Here is a 19026-nt window from a genome sequence, read left to right as displayed (position 1 = left end):
AGGGACGAGAGAATGAATTGAGCAGTGTAGAAGCTTAGAGAGAGAGAGAGAGAGAGAAAGAAAGAAAGAGAGAGAGAGAGAGAGAGAGAGAGAGAATGAATTAAGCAGCGTTGAAGCTGAGAGAGAGAGGGAGGGAGGGAGAGAGAATGAATTGAGCAGTGTAGAAGCTGAGAGAGAGAGGGAGGGAGGGAGAGAGAGAGAGAGAGGGAGGGAAAGAGAGAGAGAATGAATTGAGCAGCGTAGAAGCTTAGAGAGAGAGAGATAGAGAGAGAGAGAGAGAGAATGAATTGAGCAGTGTAGAAGCTTAGACAGAGAGAGAGAGAGGGAAGGAAAGAGAGAGAGAGAGAGAGAGAATGAATTAAGCAGCGTAGAAACAGAGAGGGGGGGAGGGAGGGAGAGAGAGATATGGAATGAATTGAGCAGCGTAGAAGCTTAGAGAGAGAGAGAGAGAGGGAGAGAGAGAGAGAGGGAATGAATCGAGCAGCGCAGAAGCTTAGTCAAAAGCCATTGTTAGCCCTCCCCCTCCATCTAATTGTATTAATTCTCTCGCAAAAGGTATGTGTGTGGGAGAGAGCGACATGGATAGTTCTTCCCCACTCCTCATGGGGGTGGGGGGGATGAGATAATGCTTCTCCTTTCAAAGGGGAAGATGGAGCCGATAGCTGCAAGGAAGTTAAACACTTCGCTTCCTAACTAGATCGGAGGGGGCTGCAACCTGTTTCTCTACCTCTTCTTGTCCACGTTTTTCCTAACTGCAGGGGGGGTTTTTTCTTGCTTTTTTTTTTGCCTCTCTTCTTCTTCCCAGCAGGCGGATGGAAAGGTTTGCATTGCTACCTTTTCCCACCCGATGTAGTCAGCCCCTCCAAGTCCTCTAGGATTAGACCCCCTTTTTTTGGGGGGGGGGGCAACTGAAAAAGGAGGCGGAGTAGAGGAGAACCCCTATTTTGTTTCCCCTCTACACAAAGCCAGGAGGGGAAGAAGGAGGAGGAGGAGGAGGAGGAAGAGGTGGACGTCGTGTCTGATTTAAAGCTCAGGCTCAGTGCAGAGAGATCCACGTAAAAAGGGACAGAACCTGAGCTCTCCTCTCAGCAAACACACACACACACACACACGGACAGACACACACGGAGCCTCCACTTAGCAGGCATTTGACCCTTTTCATTGAAAAATTTACTATGGCTTTTCGCTGATTCCTTGGTGGAGACTGTTCTCCACCCCTCTTCTTTTTTCCTTTTGAAAAAAACAAAAACCGAATCCAATGCTTTGTGTTTTGCCTTTGAAAGGATTGCATGGCTGGCTATTAACCGTTGGTTCCAGAGGAATGGAAGACTCCTTCGAGCCGTGGCTCTGAAAGCATCACTTGGGAAGCGAACAAAAGCGGAGGGGGGTTTGCTATCTTGGGAACGCCACCCTCCTCAAACACACCCGCACGCAACACCTTGCTTGCAGCTCGCTACTTTGTGGAAAGGAGGAGGGGGGGCCTTGATTGGATCACCTCTCTCTTTGCCTTCCAGGATGGCTCGCTTCGGTGAGGCAATGGCTGTCAGGCTGGGATCTGGAGATGGAGCCATGGAACAGAACAGGAATCGCCAGGCAGCCCCTGCTGCTTCAGGGGGGACCCCAGGAGCATACAAGCAAACAAAAGCTCAACGGGCCAGGACGATGGCGTTGTACAATCCCATACCTGTCCGCCAGAATTGCTTCACGGTCAACAGAGCTCTCTTCATCTTTGGGGAAGATAACATTGTCAGGAAATACGCCAAGAAGCTCATCGACTGGCCATATCCTTTCCCCTTATGCCTCTTTTTTCCCCCCCCAGCGCTTAGTATACGTTGTACTATGAATGCCACTTGCTGGAACATGGGCAAAGGTAAGCACCACGTTCCTCTTCCATTCTGTAGCTGGGTCACTCGGAAAGGGGGCACGGAGTGCATGCATGCCCCCTTCTCATCCTTCCCATCCCCTTGATTTATTTAAGAATGTTTGCATTTCCCACCCACCCCCTGCTGCCGTAACCTGTATCTCTCTTTGCATTGCTTCAGTTCTTTGCATGGGCTGATATGCAAGGGACAGGCTGATTTGGTTTTACAAGGGCTGCAGCCCAGATGGTTGACTGAAAGAATTGAGAAGAGAGTGCAAGTATGTGGCCAACTCCAGAAACTAAAAAAAGTTCTCCAACACCTAAAGACATAGTTTGATGAGGAAGTGATGACTGAGCAAAGGAGAACTTGAATTCATATTTAATCATTCCTTCTTTGCGGAGCCATGTTTCTCATCATCTCGATTTTTGTTTTCATATTATTTGGAAAGGTTTTCTGGGCCTTGTTCTCTGGACTTCACTACCTAAGTTAGTAAAACAGATATATCACAAATGAGCACTGCAGTAGTTTTGACTGAATTGATTTCGACACGATGCAAGTGTAGGCAAGCTTTTAACTTTCATAGAACTCTCCATCAGCAAGAAAAAAGCTTAATTAAGCCCAGAGAAGTCAATCCAGTTTAACGAATTGCCTTATTACTTAAAATGTGGAGACAGGAAATTATGGATCCCTTTTCGTAAACAACCTCTTTCATCCTATATTACAGGTAGCAAAATTGAACCGTATACTTCTTTACTGTTTATCATATAAACAGTTCATCCTAATGCCAATGTGCCATGCATCTTCTTCCTAGAAATAAACTTAATTTTAATTTAGGTGTCTTTTAAATGGAAATAATAAAGACAATGACCATGCTATCAAAGCATTTACACTCCACCCAAATCACTGTGTCCAGATCATTGCCCTGATCCTCAGAAATCTGGGCAACAGAGATCATGACCTGTAATCTACTCTAGAGCAATTAGGAATAAAATCTAAGCATGGCTGCGTACATCACCCTAGCTAGATGTAGGTAACTTGCCAACTAATGAAAACCTCCTTCCTCTATCATTTGGGAATCTAAAGCAAGAGACACCGATGCATAACACAACTTAACTATTTCAAGCCCACCCACACCCACTATCCTTCCTTGCCAGGTTTTCATATTGCCAGTTCCAAGTTCTAGTAATTCTGGCAAACAGGTCCTTTTATTGTATTTGTTTAGCATAGCCATGCCACAAGTCGGCTTTCATTATAGATAGAAGTATCCTCCTTTTTTTTCCTCCATATTGAATTGAACAAATAAATTGCCAAGTAAAACTGGTATCACAATCAGGACTAAGGGAGGCACCAAGGACTTTTAATGGATTTCTGATAAACACCCTATTCAGTACCATGGATAGCTCCTGAAGATCAGCATCTCACAATCAGGCAGTTTTCTTAAACAGTGCCCACTCTTTGTATAAACACTCAGGATGAGATTATCTATCTATCTATCTATCTATCTATCTATCTATCTATCTATCTATCTATCTATCTATCTATCTATCTATCTATCATCTATCATCTATCTATCTATCTATCTATCTATCTATCTATCTATCTATCTATCTATCTATCTATCTATCTATCTATCTATCTATCTATCTATCTATCTATCTATCTATCTATCTATCTATCTATCTATCTATCTATCTATCTATCATCTATCTATCTATCTATCTATCTATCTATCTATCTATCTATCTATCTATCTATCTATCTATCTATCTATCTTCCATTTTTACATAAGATAACTATGGAATATAGTTGGAATTATAATCTGGAATATGTTTATTTTGAAGAAAGAAGTAGAAAATAGCCAAATTGAATTCCAAATGAGTACCAAAGGGGTGTGATTTTTGCAATGGAACAGTACACTGCATCAGACTTCCCTGGTATTATCTTTGCAGCCCCACCCAGGAGCATGCATCTGGTTTGATACAGTCCCTTAGAGAGTTTTATTCTATCTGTGTGTGTCTCCAATATTATAGGGGCTTCTGTTATGTTGTAGTAAGGACCTCTGTGCTTATGCAAGTGCATTTACTTAGTAGTGGAAGCCTCTCTGAGTAGGGAATAGATTACCCAGTACAAAGGGGGAAAAGTAGATCATATCTCCACCACAAGTAACTCCTTTAGCTGCAGGATTTTTATTCTGCCCTTGTATGAATGGCAGACATTCATACATAGAATAAAATAAAAGAGTCGTGTTTTGACGCATAGCTAAGATGAAAAGACTATCATATTGGGAGTAACAGGTAGTTTTGTTACCTCTTCACAGTCTGCCAAATTCTAGCATGTTTTCCTTTACTTGTGGATTCAGCGAAAACTATTCAGGGTTGTTCCTTTCCTGTCCTGTTAGTTACACTTTATCTTCTCCGTCCTATCTTGAGTTCTCTTTTTGGTTATGAGGAAATGTGATTGTAAAGAGTGATAGAACTGTGACCAATTGAGGATGTTGACAGATGACAATTTGTTTCAGCTAACATTTCTGATACTTGTTCTGTCAAGGTGATTTTCCTGTCCTGCTTTTCTCAGGTAGCTTTTCATGACAAGGAAATTAATGCCTCATTCAAAAATATCAAAGATTTGGATAAGAATGAACTGTACAGTATCGCAACATCCAAAACATCGTTCTATTTTTCTCTTAATGAGGCAATGTGATAAGTAGGGTCTTGCAACAAACTTACACACAATATACAAGAGATGCCTTCTGCTGAATGTGCCTGAACTTTGCGGGAGACATTTTCTTCCTCGTGGTTTCTAAAAAGTACGTGTAGAGTAGATCTTCGTATCTCTCATTACTTACTTACATTTTTAGCTGGGATATAACCAAGTGAGCAAGATGGATGTATGGACAGATATGCCCCTCCAGGGACATAAAAAAAAAAAAAATAACATTGCACTGCATAATTGGCATGTAATATGAAGCCTCCTTTGTTGTGTATTGTTGCCAAGAAAACTACATGGTTGTATCCAGGTAGTCACTAAGTAAGAGTAGAGCTGGACTCAAAGGAGTTTTTAACTTTTAGATCTGTTTGTATATATAAGAAGATCGGACTTCTACTGTTGCCTATTCAACAAATCTACCAATTCAATCAGCCAGGCCCGTTTTACAGAGATGTAAGAATTGAAATTGCTGAGAAGTAATAGAATAATCTGTTTTCATAAAATTGACCCTGGGACCATCAATAAGTCTAGAGACCATGAATAACTTTTCCTTTATTTTTTTTTTTTAAAAACTCTGTATATACAACACAGATAAAACAAGTTGGCTTGGGATTCCCCTTGAAGAAAGCTTTTTTTTAAAAAAATGGTCAGACATCAATATATTTGTCTACCAAGCATTTTCTGGAAAGGCTATAAGAATTACGTCTGTCGGTCTGTCTGTCTGTCTGTTTATGGAGCTCTGCAATTATTCTTTAATAAAAGAATGTGGAATCCTGCTAGCATAAAGTCTTGATTGATACTAGCTGGCAGAATCTTGGAAACTGTCAGAAATAATGGTGAGATTGAAGCACAAGTCTATCATAATTGTTTTTGGTCTTTTCACCCTTTTTGTATGTAGGTATGTGAGTGAATTTGTCTCCTAGAAGGAAAAAAAAGAAATAGCTTAACCAAGCAGTTCTCTCTACTTTATTTATTGTTATAGGATTTCTATCCCATTTTGAATTTATTAAAAGCCATCTCAAGGCTATCTTTCCATGAAGATGAGGATTTATTATACTGTATTGCAATGAGCAATTCAAACATCAAATTCCTCCTTATGGCTTTGCATTCTATACATCCTACGCACCTATAATCTGGTTTTGCATTATCCTCTGGGATTTACATATCCTGTAAAAATTTCAGAGAAATGAACCAGATTTAGATATTAGCCCTTTTTTAAAATTGTGGGCTATATGGAAAATCCAAGGGAGGAATAGTAGTTTAGGATTATTCCCTGCAGAAGTGCAGAATGTTCAACTGGTTTTAATATTTAGCAGGTTGCAAAGATCATTTAAAGTGTTTGGATGTTTAGTTTGCTGGGCCATAACATATTGAAGAGAGGCTACTATGCTTAATAGTGCAAATAAGTTATTCAAACTTGGTTAAATGTAGCTTTTTAAAGTTAAACGAATAAACACTTGTGTATGCTATTATTTACAGACCAATATGCATATCCAGTAAATTCTCTGAACTTGATCTGTATAGTAGTATAGACTTTTAAAATGAAAATATTGATCTTCACCATAAAAACTGCATAAATGGGGAAAAGTGTTACACTGATGACTTCTTCCTTTCTGATTTATTTAATATCTTGGCATAGAATCATAACAAGCAACGAATTATCAAAGTTTGGAGTCACAGAATACCTTTAATTGTCAGTTTCATGAAGCACCTCTTAATATAGAATTCGGAAGTTCCTTTGGTATCATCCAGCGAACTATGCTTTTGCTCTTAAATCATCATTCTGAAAACATTTTACACTATTGTCTTAAATTCATTAGATGTCTAGAAATAATAGCGTGAAATGTTTTTAAACTTGAAGTTTCAAAAATGAAAAGTAGAATGTCGAATTTCCTATACATCTTTAGACTTATAAGTTCATCTCATGTTCCTGGTATTAGATAAAGATTTCATATTCTTTTAAGCTTGAAATATGGCATCATGATTCCTGATTCTATGTTCTGCTTGATGAAATACACAGAGATATGCATTTCATATTCACTTGCCAAAAAGATCACCCATGCAGCTCTTATTGGTTGCCTCCTATTTATTAGCTTAATGTGTCTCATTGCCAAGAAGTTGCCAAAGTATTAGTCATCTTCAGTTTGTACATTATTGAAGAGATTTGTTACTTTTCGGTGTTATTAATAGCAATGCATTCTTCTTACCTTATGGTGTACATTGGAAGCTCTTATTTTTATTGTTCCCAGTTCTTCTTCATTAGCAAGAATGCTTTGTCTGGATCACTTTTGGTTACTGTTCTGACCCCCTCCTCCATCCAGTAACAAAAGCCGAGACAAGCTTAATTAGAATGTCCTTTAATAGCAAGACCAGAATCTCGGTGGCTGAAAGCCAAGTAAGCAAACAGATAAGGACCTTGGAAGCAAGTCCGACAAACCTTGGCAGCAATTCAGACAAACCTTGGCAGCAATCCAGCCTGCCAAGTTAGTTACGTTCTCTTTAGTCAATGCATTGACTTCTGCAAGAGGGGCGTGTCACAAGCAGTCTTTTTTATAGTCTGGAGAGGAGCCTAATGACCCCCAGCTGAGTGCAATTACCTCTGTAATTGCGTACTTGCTCCTGACACCTAGTAGCTCTTCGATGGCGTGCATCCAGGAACAACTCATTGCTGGCTTCTGGATCACTCTCCCTTGTCTCCTTCCCACTGGTCCAAGGCTCAGGTCCCAGCTGGTGGCCAACCAGCCTCTCTGTGCCCTGCTTGGAGTCAGAATCCTGTCCAGGGTCCTCCACATCCTCCAGAGCCGACTCATAGGGCCCCTTGCTGTCGGAGTCTGGTGGCAGCTCCAATGGCTCCTGCTGGGCCGCAACAGTTACCAAGCATAAATAGTCTTTGTTGGTCATGTTTATTTCACTGGCTGTCTCCCTGCCTTAAAGAGGTCTGATTTCTGTTTTGATGCGCTAAAGAAGTATTAATTCTTCCTCCTTCTTTGTCTCATGGGATGCCAATATTTTGTCTACTACTCATAAAGAAAGGGATACCCCATATGTAAGAAGGTGCAAATTCTGCCATCTCACTGCATTAAAAAGACCTTAGGAATAAAAATCTGAATGAAATCTGAATAAAACACTAAGCAAGTTAGTCATTCCATAAGTATTCATAAGGAACTCTGAGACCCTGATCTCCTTAGGTCTTCTGTCAATATAAAACCTTATTCTCTACTTAAATGTCATCCTGTGTCTTAATTAAAAAGGATTTGTGTTTCATAATCTAACTTCAGTGAACTGTATCCACCTCTCTTTTTTTAGTAGCTAATGAATCAGAAAATGTTCAAAGAGCTTTTTAATAGACAGTAGCTTCAAATTATTCTTGTATTAACGTATTAAATATTTACTAAGCTAGGGGCTATAGCAAAAGCTTCCCTTGAAGTAATCAAGTTCTAGGATTGTCATGGTATGTAAGAGAGAGACCTTGAGAAATGGGCCAAGAGATTCTGCCTAGGGAATAGTCAGATAAGAGGGGGCATAGCCTGAAGCTGCATATTGGGCAGAAAAAGGGGCTCAGAAGGGACCCTCTCTACAGGGGTGGGTTTCTCGCCGGGGCCGGGGCGTCCTCGTGCACGCACGCAGTGCACACATGCGTACTAGCATCTGTGCGATGCTCCAGCTGCTCCTGGAGGATCGCGCAGGCGCTGTATGCGTTCTGCGCATGCGTGGAAGTGCAGAACTCGTCAAAACCGGGTAAGAAACGCGGGCGGGTGGGTGGACCCTTCGGCGTTCCCGGAAGTTACTTACTTCCGGGTTCGCTGACCAACCGGTTCGCGGGGACCGCCGCGAACCGCCTGAAACCCACCCCTGCCTCTCTAGCTTCTCAGGTTGTAAAGGAAGATGGTGGGAGATTTGTAAAGGAAGATGGTGGGAGAGGGGAAGATTTCAGGTTTCCGAGATTCTGTTAATGTAGCCTTATGATGTTAAGGCTTCGCCAGCCAGACTCTCTTCAAGAGTGAGATGGGTGGCTCATGAATTTAACAAATAAATTTGATTTTAATAAATAAACAAAAACAATGCAATAGAATTAGCTCATCTGTTGGTGTTTCCTGTCTGGTCTACAAGTATCAATATAGGTCTTTGTTTTCAGGGCAAGAGATTAACGGCCAATACAGGCTAGAGCAGAGGTGGGTTCCTACCAGTTCACACCTATTTGGTAGAACCGGTTCATCAAATCTACCAAACCAGTTAGAAGAGGTTCCACCAGTGGACCCGGAAAGCAGGCCACACCTACAGAAGAGGTTCCAAAATTTTTTGACACCCACCACTGGACTAGAGCAAAGTACGCATGGGTGAAATCTCAAAAGGTGCAGTTAAGGATCAATGAGACCAATAATTTGGTTCAGGTTGGTTAAGAAAGGACGTTTCAGAGGCAGTAAGCAGCCAGAATTCAGGTTCCAAAATATGATGTTTTAAGTAAGTAACTTAATGATTTTTAATCATTACATATGGCCTCATATTAAAGCTTGCCAACTAAGGATAGGTTCTCAGGCTAGTGTCAGAACTTGGACCTGGTGTTGTGGAACTTGGTTTTAAGATCACTCAGCAGCATTAACATCACATAATCACTGTGATCCGACAAATGCGCGCCCGACAAATGTGCAATTAAGGTTTTTAGGTTAGGGTTAGGGTTAGGGTTAGGGTTAGGGTTAGGGTTAGGGTTAGGGTTAGGGTTAGGGTTAGGGTTAGGGTTAGGGTTAGGGTTAGGGTTAGGGTTAGGGTTAGGGTTAGGGTTAGGGTTAGGGTTAGGGTTAGGGTTGTTAACGTTGTTACCATTGTTTTCGCGTTGTTTTCAATGGCACGCTTTTGTCGGCGCACATTTGTCGATGCCCTTTAGTGGGTGCGCTTTTGACTTCGCCGTTTTGTTGTGGCGGTTTTGTCGACGCGCATTTGTCGACGCGCATTTGTCAGGCGCGCATTTGTCAGTGAACCCATAGTCACATGATCATATCTGATTTGCTACATAATTATGCATGTATTTCTATTGTGTGGAAGATACTAGAAAACATGTCATTGTATTATCATTTGCGCCTTGTCCTACAGACACTAATTATACGGAGAGGGGAGCTTGACCAAGTTGCTTTTAAAACAATTGTGCCTTTTTCTTAGATAACAATAATCCAAAGAATAATAATTGTTTCTTTTGGGGAAAATTTGGTGGATGCCACCCATGAAAACTAATTCGAATTAGTTTTCTGATACTATAGCTATTGATTTTTTAAATCTGAAATGTTTAGTTCCTGCAGGTATAATCTTCATTGGGTTAAATAGCAAATACAGTCTTTCCTAAAAGGTTTTGGGATGAATCTGTTCCCATTATTTTCTACCTATCTTGAAGCATTCTGCTCAAACAATCTTATTCATTCCCATCCTTCCAGCATGCCCACAATGGGACAGAGTACTTCATCCAGGTTAAGCAATATTAATATTCATTTGTTACTAGAAGGTACTGCTGAAAGTTTGCGGATAGATTCTGCATTCCGATCAAATCAGTACAAGACATGTAATATCTGCCATGATGATGGGAGCTTTTCCTGACATGGTGATCTGGGATCAATTTGAGCTTATGAATCCTGAAAAGTAGACAGGATACTTAGTGGGGTTAGTCCATCCACCTGCAGACTAGATGCGTGTTCTACCTACCTAATGAAAGTTGTAAGGAAGGTGACAGAAGGTGGCAATACATTTGACTTGAAACAGTCTCCTCATCAAGAAGCCATCCCTTTACCTAGCCACATTACTATCCAGCCACTTCATTTTTTAATTAAAAAATATTGAGAAGTTGGATGGCCAACATCTATAGAGAATCCTGGAAGACATAGATTATCTGGACCAGTAGTGGGATTCAGTTCACCGACAAATGCGTGCTAGTCAAATGCGCACTGAAAAAACCGCGCCGACAAAACTGCAATGTCAAAATCGTGCACCAATCAACAATCAGCAAACTAGGATGCGAAAACAACCTTATAACCCATCTACCCTAACCCTAACCCTAACCCTAAGCCTCACTCTTACCCTCACCCTAACCCTAACCCTAACCCTAATCGCGGTTTTGATGGCGCGGTTTTGTCAGCGCGGTTTTGTCGGCGTGCATTTGACTAGCGCGCATTTGTTGGGTCACGGTGGGATTCAACCAATTCACACCTATTTGGGAGAACCGGTTGTTTACTTTCTAAGCAGTTCAGAGAACTGGTTGTTAGAGGAAATGTCATTTTGTTTTTTTCCCCTTTACAGGGCTAATCCTGTAAGGAAGGCAGGCAGGAAACATTCTGGTGTTGTTTCTAGCCTCATCTTTATTGCCCTGCTTACAGAAACTGCCTCTCCAGTTAACCCTTGTTATATTGTAATAGCTAAGGTGAAGCACCCATCGACATGAGTGACGTTGAGTTGGCCATACCCACCCAGTCACATGACCACCGAGTCCTGCCTACCCAGCTAGTCATTAGGGCAGAGAACTGGTTGTTAAATTATTTGAATCCCACCACTGATCTGGACCATTACCAATTGGGAATCCCAGTGGGATACAGGACAGAAACACCATCAGTCACCTTGAAGGATGGCTTATGAGAGGTATGGAAGACTTGGAATGCAATTGTAACTTTTAGCCCTGAGTTTGGTATTCTATAAGCCATTTGGACCCTACATACAGGAATTACAGATAGATAAATGTAAATTTGCTGTACTAATTTTCTGAATTTTAAGAAATTTCAATGTGCATTTTAAAATGAACCAGTAAAGTGATGGTTCCCTTCTAAAGAAACGTCTGCATTTTGCTTTTAAAGTAAAACTTCAAAATTTGCAAATTTTGTTTCTCGGCCCTTAAAAAGAAGCCTGTCCTGAGACTAATAAAGGATGGGAACAAGATAGATCAGTGAGCCCGTACAGGAAACACAAATATGACCTATCTTGCCAGCAGTGGTGGGTTTCAAAAATTGTTCGAACCTACTCTGTGGGTGTGGCCTCCTTTGTGGGAGTGGCTTGCCGCCCATGTGACCAGATGGAAGTGGCTTGCCACCCATGTGACCGGATATGAAGATGCCGGCAACACTTGTCCGAACCACCTTAAATTACCTCACACACAGCACTGGCATGCATAAGAATATGATGTAAACTTGTTTTTTAAAAAGCATCTTTGGTTTGCGTTAAAACAACTTCAACACATGCAATGTTCTGATTGCACCACAAACGCAGTAGTCATCCTTACCTTTCACAGAGGCACAGAGTTTTATAAATATGAGCATGATAGTGTAGAATAATCCTATCCAAGGACCAGTGGTGGGTTTCAAAAATTTTTGGAGCCTCTTCTGTAGGTGTGGCCTGCTTTCCGGATCCACTGGTGGAACCTCTTCTAACCGGTTCGGTAGATTTGACGAACCGGTTCTACCGAATAGGTGCGAACTGGTAGGAACCCACCTCTGCCTGCCAGCTAAAAATCATACATCCCAGCTTGGGAATCTTGAGATGTAATAGAGTTGGAAAGATTTTGTTATAAATAGAGTTTAGAGTTTAGAATTTAATAAAATTTGTATGCCGCCCACTCCCATTGGGACTCTGGGCGGCTCACAACAAGACAAAAGAAACATTTAAAATTTAAAAATAGAAAATACAGTATTTAAATGCCACATCATCCATTCATCTAAGCGGGGCTGGATATCAATCAACAGCCCCAGGCCTGCTGGAACAGCCAGGTCTTGAAATAGATAGATAGATAGATAGATAGATAGATAGATAGATAGATAGATAGATAGATAGATAGATAGATAGATAGATAGATAGATAGATAGATAGATAGATAGATAGATAGATAGATAGATAGATAGATAATAATTATAAATAAATAATTTATATTTTGAACAGCCTAGGGCCTAGCCGAAGTAGCTGAGAAAGCCACGCATTGAGGCATCCCTGGAAGGAGGTTGCAAAGAAGTGTGGAAAAAAAAGAGACAGATTTGGATCAAATGAAGTAAGAAGCCAAATTAGTAGTTGTCAGGTAAAGATCTGGTTTACCCCCAATTCAAATTATATTTGAATTATTATAGGAGGAAGTGGAGTTGGAGCTTAAGAAAAAGTAGGCTACCTTCCCCCACCTCTCCTCTTTCCAGTAGCTGCGGTGGCGCAGTGATTATAATGTAGTATTGCAGGCCACTTCAGCTGACTGTTATCTGCAGTTCAGCGGTTCTAATCTCACCGGCTCAAGGTTGACTCAGCCTTCCATCCTTCTGAGGTGGGTGAAATGAGGACCCAGACTGTGGGGGCGATATGCTGACTCTGTAAACCGCTTAGAGGGGGCTGAAAGCCCTATGAAGCGGTATATACGTCTAACTGCTATTGCTATTGCTAACTCTGCATTACACTGTCAGGAGTTTGATTGCGACTGGCTCAAGGTTGATTCAGCCTTCCATCCTTCTGAAGTGGTTAAAATAAGGACCCAGATTGTTGGGGGAAATATGCTGATTCTGTCAACTGCTTAGAGAGAGCTTGAAAGCACTGTGAAGCAGTGTAGATGTCTAAGTGCTAAGTGCAAAACTGAGCATGGATCACCGTTCCTAGGCATTGATTAATATAAATCTTGCAGATTCTGACATTATAACCTATGTTTAGAATTCCAGTGCCATAGGATCCTGTTGGGAAAGTCTGCCTATCTGTCAGTTCAACTGGGATGACTTAGGATACAGCTAACTTTACCATCCTTCTAATGAAGGAGCATTGTAATTGCATATTATTATCAGATAATGCAGCAATGCCTACTTATTTTCTCTTTTTTAATTGTACAGTGAAAGAATCAGCTTTAGTATATTTTAACCACCTCTTGACAACTTGTATGTTGGTGTCTCAACCATCTCTCGAGTCCCTCCTTTTTTAAGGCAATTGCATTGGTTTTAGAAAGACCAGTTTCTGCAATCAGCAGAATCAAATTGACTAGATTATTCTTACAAGATACTGTTCCCCAGAAATGATTATTCTTACAAGATACTGTTTCCCCAGTAGTTAGATCACTGGATGTCAGGGAGAAGCTAGAAGGATGCTTCATTCCTGGCAATGTTATATTCTGGCTCTTATCTTTCTTTACTTTCTTCACTTTCGCTGTTATCTTTTCATAACCAGTAAAAGTATTTTAATTCCACGAACAATGGAGTTAGGAGTTTTCTTTCTTGGTTATTGAGGGAGGCACACCCGACAGTTACATTAGAATACCTCATAGGGAGGCATTCTAATATTTAACAAATAATTTGGAGTTTGATGAGATTTTAAGAGTACAAAAAGTATGGCTAGAAGTTTGAAGGCTGCTCATCAGCATCCCTTCCGATCCATCAAAGTGGAAGTTTAATGATGCATGATTGTATATGATCGATGCTTACATGTTGTAGGACCTTAAGGCTCCCACTGATCCCTTTAAATCCTCAAAACCTTCAGCCAAAGAAGAAAGGTTTCACCACCTTTTGAAAAGTAGGTATTACACATGCCGAAAAAAGCTGCCTTCCAAATAAATGTTACCTTTCTGGCTCAGGAAAGCCTTTACGTCTCAATTTTGCCACTTGTGCCAAAATTTCTTAACATTGATGAATTGGAAGAAAAGTGGCTGAAGATTGCAATCTGGGGAAGAAATGGAGTGGCTTAATCTAAATCCGTTTATCTAGGTAATAAGGCTAAAAATATCTAGGAGGTGGTGATTCAGTCCTGTATATTTGCTTGGTAAATGTGTAATTATGCTAGCACCCTGGGGTGTTTTGTTTTCTAACGTAAATAGAGAGTGATATAGGATGGAGATATGAGACAATAGTTCCCTGGGGAGCGAGCAAGTTTATCTGGGCATTTGGGGTCAAAAAGCCAGATTTAGTGGCACACAAGGAAACGTGCTTTGCTGTTAATAGATGGAACAATCACTACATTATTTCTGCTTTTGCTGTCAAGCATCATTGTCATCTGAAAAAAAATGATCTTTCGTAGCCAGAGTCAAAAATCTGATAAAAATTAGACACTTTCAACCTCTTGCCTTCTCAGTTTTCTATTAGCAAGCAGAAGTCAGTGGCCAGTGTTTTGAATTTATTTACATGGTTGCTTGGAAAGTTACAATTGGGTTAGGATATAAGATGGGAAGTGTAAAGCAGCAATATCTACTTAATTTAGCTTCTATTAATCATATCTGAGCACAATAACAGACCTAGAACACATGGGCTGGCTTTCTAAAGGCTATGCAGAGTGCACTGGATGCTTTAGTGAATTATGCATCAGGAGTGCAGGTATTTGCCAGGACCATAGCGAGGTGGCGCAGTGGGTAGAGTGCAGTACTGCAGGCCGCTTCAGCTGACTGCTAGATCAGCAGTTCAGCGGTTCAAATCTCACCGGCTCAAGGTTGACTCAGCCTTCCATCCTTCCGAGGTGGGTAAAATGAGGACCCGAATTGTTGTTGGGGGCAATATGCTGACTCTGTAAACCGCTTAGAGAGGGCTGAAAGCCCTATGAAGCGGTATATAAGTCTAACTGCTATTGCTATTGCCATACTGGGAGGAGGACAAATCCTGCAAATTTGTTACAGATGAAACTGTAAGCTTCTTTTACAGAAATGTTAGAAGTCTACCCAACTGAATAATTATATGGTAGTAGCGAGTCTATCCAATTGGTTTTATTGATTCTATCATCCAGTGGTAGGATTCAGCCAGTTTGCATCTGTTCAGGAGAACCGGTTGGTAACTTTTTAAGGAGTTTGGAGAACCAGTTGTTGGAAGAAATCTCCTTTTGTTTTTTTCCACTTTACAGAGCTAATCCTGTAAGGAAGGCAGGAAGGAAGGAAACATTCTGGTGTTGTTTCTAGCCTAATCTTTATTGCCCTGCTTATAGAAACTGCCTCTCTGGTTAACCCTTATTATGTTGTAACAGCTAAGGTGAAGTGCCCATCAACATGAGTGATGTTGAGTTGGCCATGCCCACCCAGTCACATGACCACCAAGCCCCACCTATCCTGCTGGTCATTAGGGCAGAGAACCGGTTGTTAAATTATTTGAATCCCACCACTGCTACTATCCTCTATCTTTGTGTGCAGAATTCAGATTTGTGAAATCTCCCAATCCTTTGGTGGCTGGGGGCAAGTACTTCACAGCATAGAATTTCCTAAAGTCATCAAAGACCCCCACACACATATCCATTCACAGCTAGGCATCAGTAATTCTGGGTCCATAACAATGTCCTTGTTATATTTTTTTTTAAAAAAACTGATCCACTCGAGAAAAGTTCCTTATTTCAAGTTGAGTGTGCATTTTCGTGGCTGCAATTAGAAGGAAATAATCAATGGAATTTGTGGCTCGGGCCCCAAAGAAGAAATAGGATTCCTTACCATGAATTACAAATGGACTTTCCATTCACAGTAACGTGCAGTTTAAGACTAGTACTAATGAATGTGATTTTTTAGTTAGGCTTAGAAGTTTTGAATATAGTTATTGTTCACATGCTTTATGTTTAGCATATGAGTGAGGTGAGCATATGTTATGTGTGAGTCAGGCCATTATGGTTTGTGCAACATGCTATGACTTAGCATAATATGGAATTTAGCCCGAGGGTGAATTACTAACAAAACAATTAAGAATAAAGCTTGTCTATATCAGATCATGCCTGGGGCAGAATCCTGTGTCATTGGGAAGTATATAAAATGCTATATAAAAACATAAGATAGCCTAATTTTATTCCATCATTCGATTAAGCAGTATAATTTCCCACAAAGTGATTGAACAGAACATCTCAAATTGTTCTTCCTTTACATTAAAATAAATACATCATGTATACTTCTTGTATTTCCTTTGAAAGTCATGTTTTACATAACATTAACATACGATTGTCAACCCACGGCTTCTGAACCCTTTTCTGCAGATCTTGGAATCATTCAAGATTCTCTCACTACCGGATTTGGTAGCAAAATGCCTAAAAGCAGTCGTGTTTGATTTCCTGTTGATTTTGTGTGATAGCAATAAAAGCTTCCCTTGTCACCAGCGCAGTGAGGGCAAACTTATGGCACATGTGTGAAAGGTGATACACCATGCTGTTTTGCGTGACATGCTAGCGTTGTCAGCTGACAGCAACTATAGCCAAAAACATTCATGCATGATTTTTGGAGATTGTTGAGGCTGCATGAGAATAGGCACGCTCTTGCACGGCTGTAAACCCTCCAGAGGTGGCCCCCGCCTCCAGAGGTGGCCTCCTTCTTGTGTGCCCCCCCAAAAAAATCATGTAACCAGTTCAAGAACTAATGCCTTTTCCAACTCAGAGTTGCCTCAGGAAAAGTGTAGGGAGACTTGTCAACAGAAACATAGGAGTCGAGGTGGCGCAGTGGTTAGGGTGCAGTACTGCAGGCCACTTCAGCTGACTGTTATCTGCAGTTCAGCAGTTCAAATCTCACCGGCTTAAGGTTGACTCAGCCTTCCATCCTTCCGAGGTGGGTGAAATGAGGACCCGGACTGTGGGGCCAATTTGCTGACTCAATTTGCTAAAAATCTGTAAACCGCTTAGAGAGGGCTGAAAGCCCTATGAAGCGGTATATAAGTCTAATAAACAAACAAACAAACAAACAAACAGAACACCCCCTGATGGTAAGTGGTATATAGCAGATTCTGGAGATCACATGCATCATTGGACTGCATTTTTTAATGGTAACTGAATATGGAAAGAATTATTTCACATTAGTTCAGGAACAGGAGGACAGGGCTGGACACGCCAGCAGTGTCAACTAAGGCATTTTCCAAAAATTTGACACGCTAAGTCTGAAGGGTTTGCCATCACTCCATTTCCATTTCCATTTATTGAATTTATAGACCGCCCGATCCCGGAGGACTCCGGGCAGCTTAAAGGAATAAGAAATATTAAAAAGGATTAAAACAAATAAGACACAACAAATTAAAAGAAACACAACATGCACCTAGTCTAAGCGGGGCTGGATCTCAATCAAGAGGTCAACAGCCCCAGGCCTGCCGGAAAAGCCAGGTCTTAATAGCTTTTCGGAAGGCCATGAGAATGGGTAGGGTCGGGATCTCTGGGGGTAGCTCATTCCATAGGGCCGGAGCGGCAACAGAGAAGGCCCTACTCCGAGGCATCGCCAGCTGGCATTGTCCAGCTGATGGCACCTGGAGAAGGCCCATCCTGTGCGATCTTATCGGTCTTAGGGAGGTATGCGGCAGAAGACGGTCTCGTAGATATCCGGGTCCTAGGCCATGTAGGGCTCAAATGACCCCTTAAACCAAGGCTGTCAAACTTGCAGCCTGTGGGCCAGATGCTGGCCTCACACATGCTGGCCACGCCCACACCTGGTTTAATGAACGGGGGGGGAATCCCGATATGTCACATGATGCCAGGTGAGTTTGACACCTCTGCCTTAAACCATTATTCCTCCCAGCAACTGTGAGATGACCCTTGTTTATTGTCTACCCATGAATTATAAAACTTATAAAGGGACTCATAAGCATTTTAGTATACATTTTACTATTTTTGTTCACGCTGCACCTCAAAGTTAATAATTAGAATGCTTTAGATGGAAATCAATTATTTGAGGAGAAAAAACACTGAATTCGCTACTCCTGATACTGTAACTATAAGGTTATTGTGTGAAAGCCACCATCTTTCGGCAGGCATCAAATATGAAATCTTTTGGTTTTCAGGTTTTAAGCCCTGTATAAACACCACTCCATATTTTTATGAAATGCTGTTGATAATTCTTTCTGTCACCAATTAACGATTAAATGCTTTTAAATACTCTGTAAAATGACAGTGTTATTATCAGATACCATCAAATATAACTAACTGAACATAATGGAAAGAAAAATATTCAGAAGTAAAGATATGGTAAATATTTGATATCAACTTTGACAAGAGAAAATTTTTGAAGAGAGTCAATTAGTTTCTTCTGGATTTATGTTTTAAATAGAAGGCTGACAGAATATCACATTGTGTAAAGGTGAAGGATTTCTTGGATGAACTTAGATTTGAATTTAAAAGAAATGCACTCAATATCAATTATAGTGACTCGTTATTATCTTTACCACTTTACGTCAAAATTTCACCAGTTAATTTATAATGTATTAAATCCTAATCATCAAAAGCAAAATAAATAAATTAGAATAGCAATCAAATATAGTGTGTTGGCAGCAGGGGTGGGTTCCTGCCAATTCTAACCGCTTCTATAGAAGAGGTTCCACAAATCTACAGTGCCGTTTAGAACCGGTTCCAGCTCCCTCCCCCCCCGCCGTCCGCACATCATCAATATGAAGAGGGAGAGGAGGAATTCTGGGAGTTGAAGTCCACAAGTCTTAAAGCTGTCAAGTTTGAACACCCCTGGGGATTTCTTTTTCTAAAGGGTTAGGGGTGCAAGGGTCTTGTAACTTGACAGCTTTAAGACTTGCACACTTCAATGCCAGAGTTCCTGAGCCAACAT

The 19026-nt window shown here is 41.0% G+C and overlaps 1 protein-coding gene across 1 annotated transcript in view; it reads left to right on the top strand.

Moving 5' to 3' along the window:
* CACNA1E (calcium voltage-gated channel subunit alpha1 E) overlaps positions 1-19026 on the top strand; it is a 351045-nt gene that overhangs the window by 52826 nt on the left and 279193 nt on the right. Inside the window, exon 2 of the mRNA XM_032226797.1 lies at positions 1515-1781. Within this exon, the coding sequence (XP_032082688.1) occupies positions 1515-1781 (267 nt within the window). The remainder of the gene's footprint in view (positions 1-1514; positions 1782-19026) is intronic.

The sequence above is a fragment of the Thamnophis elegans genome, chromosome 11, assembly GCF_009769535.1.
Source record: "Thamnophis elegans isolate rThaEle1 chromosome 11, rThaEle1.pri, whole genome shotgun sequence".
In the NCBI taxonomy this organism is placed as follows: Eukaryota; Metazoa; Chordata; class Lepidosauria; order Squamata; family Colubridae; genus Thamnophis; species Thamnophis elegans.
Note: the sequence above shows the minus strand (reverse complement) of the source record. Positions and strands in the feature narration are given on the sequence as shown.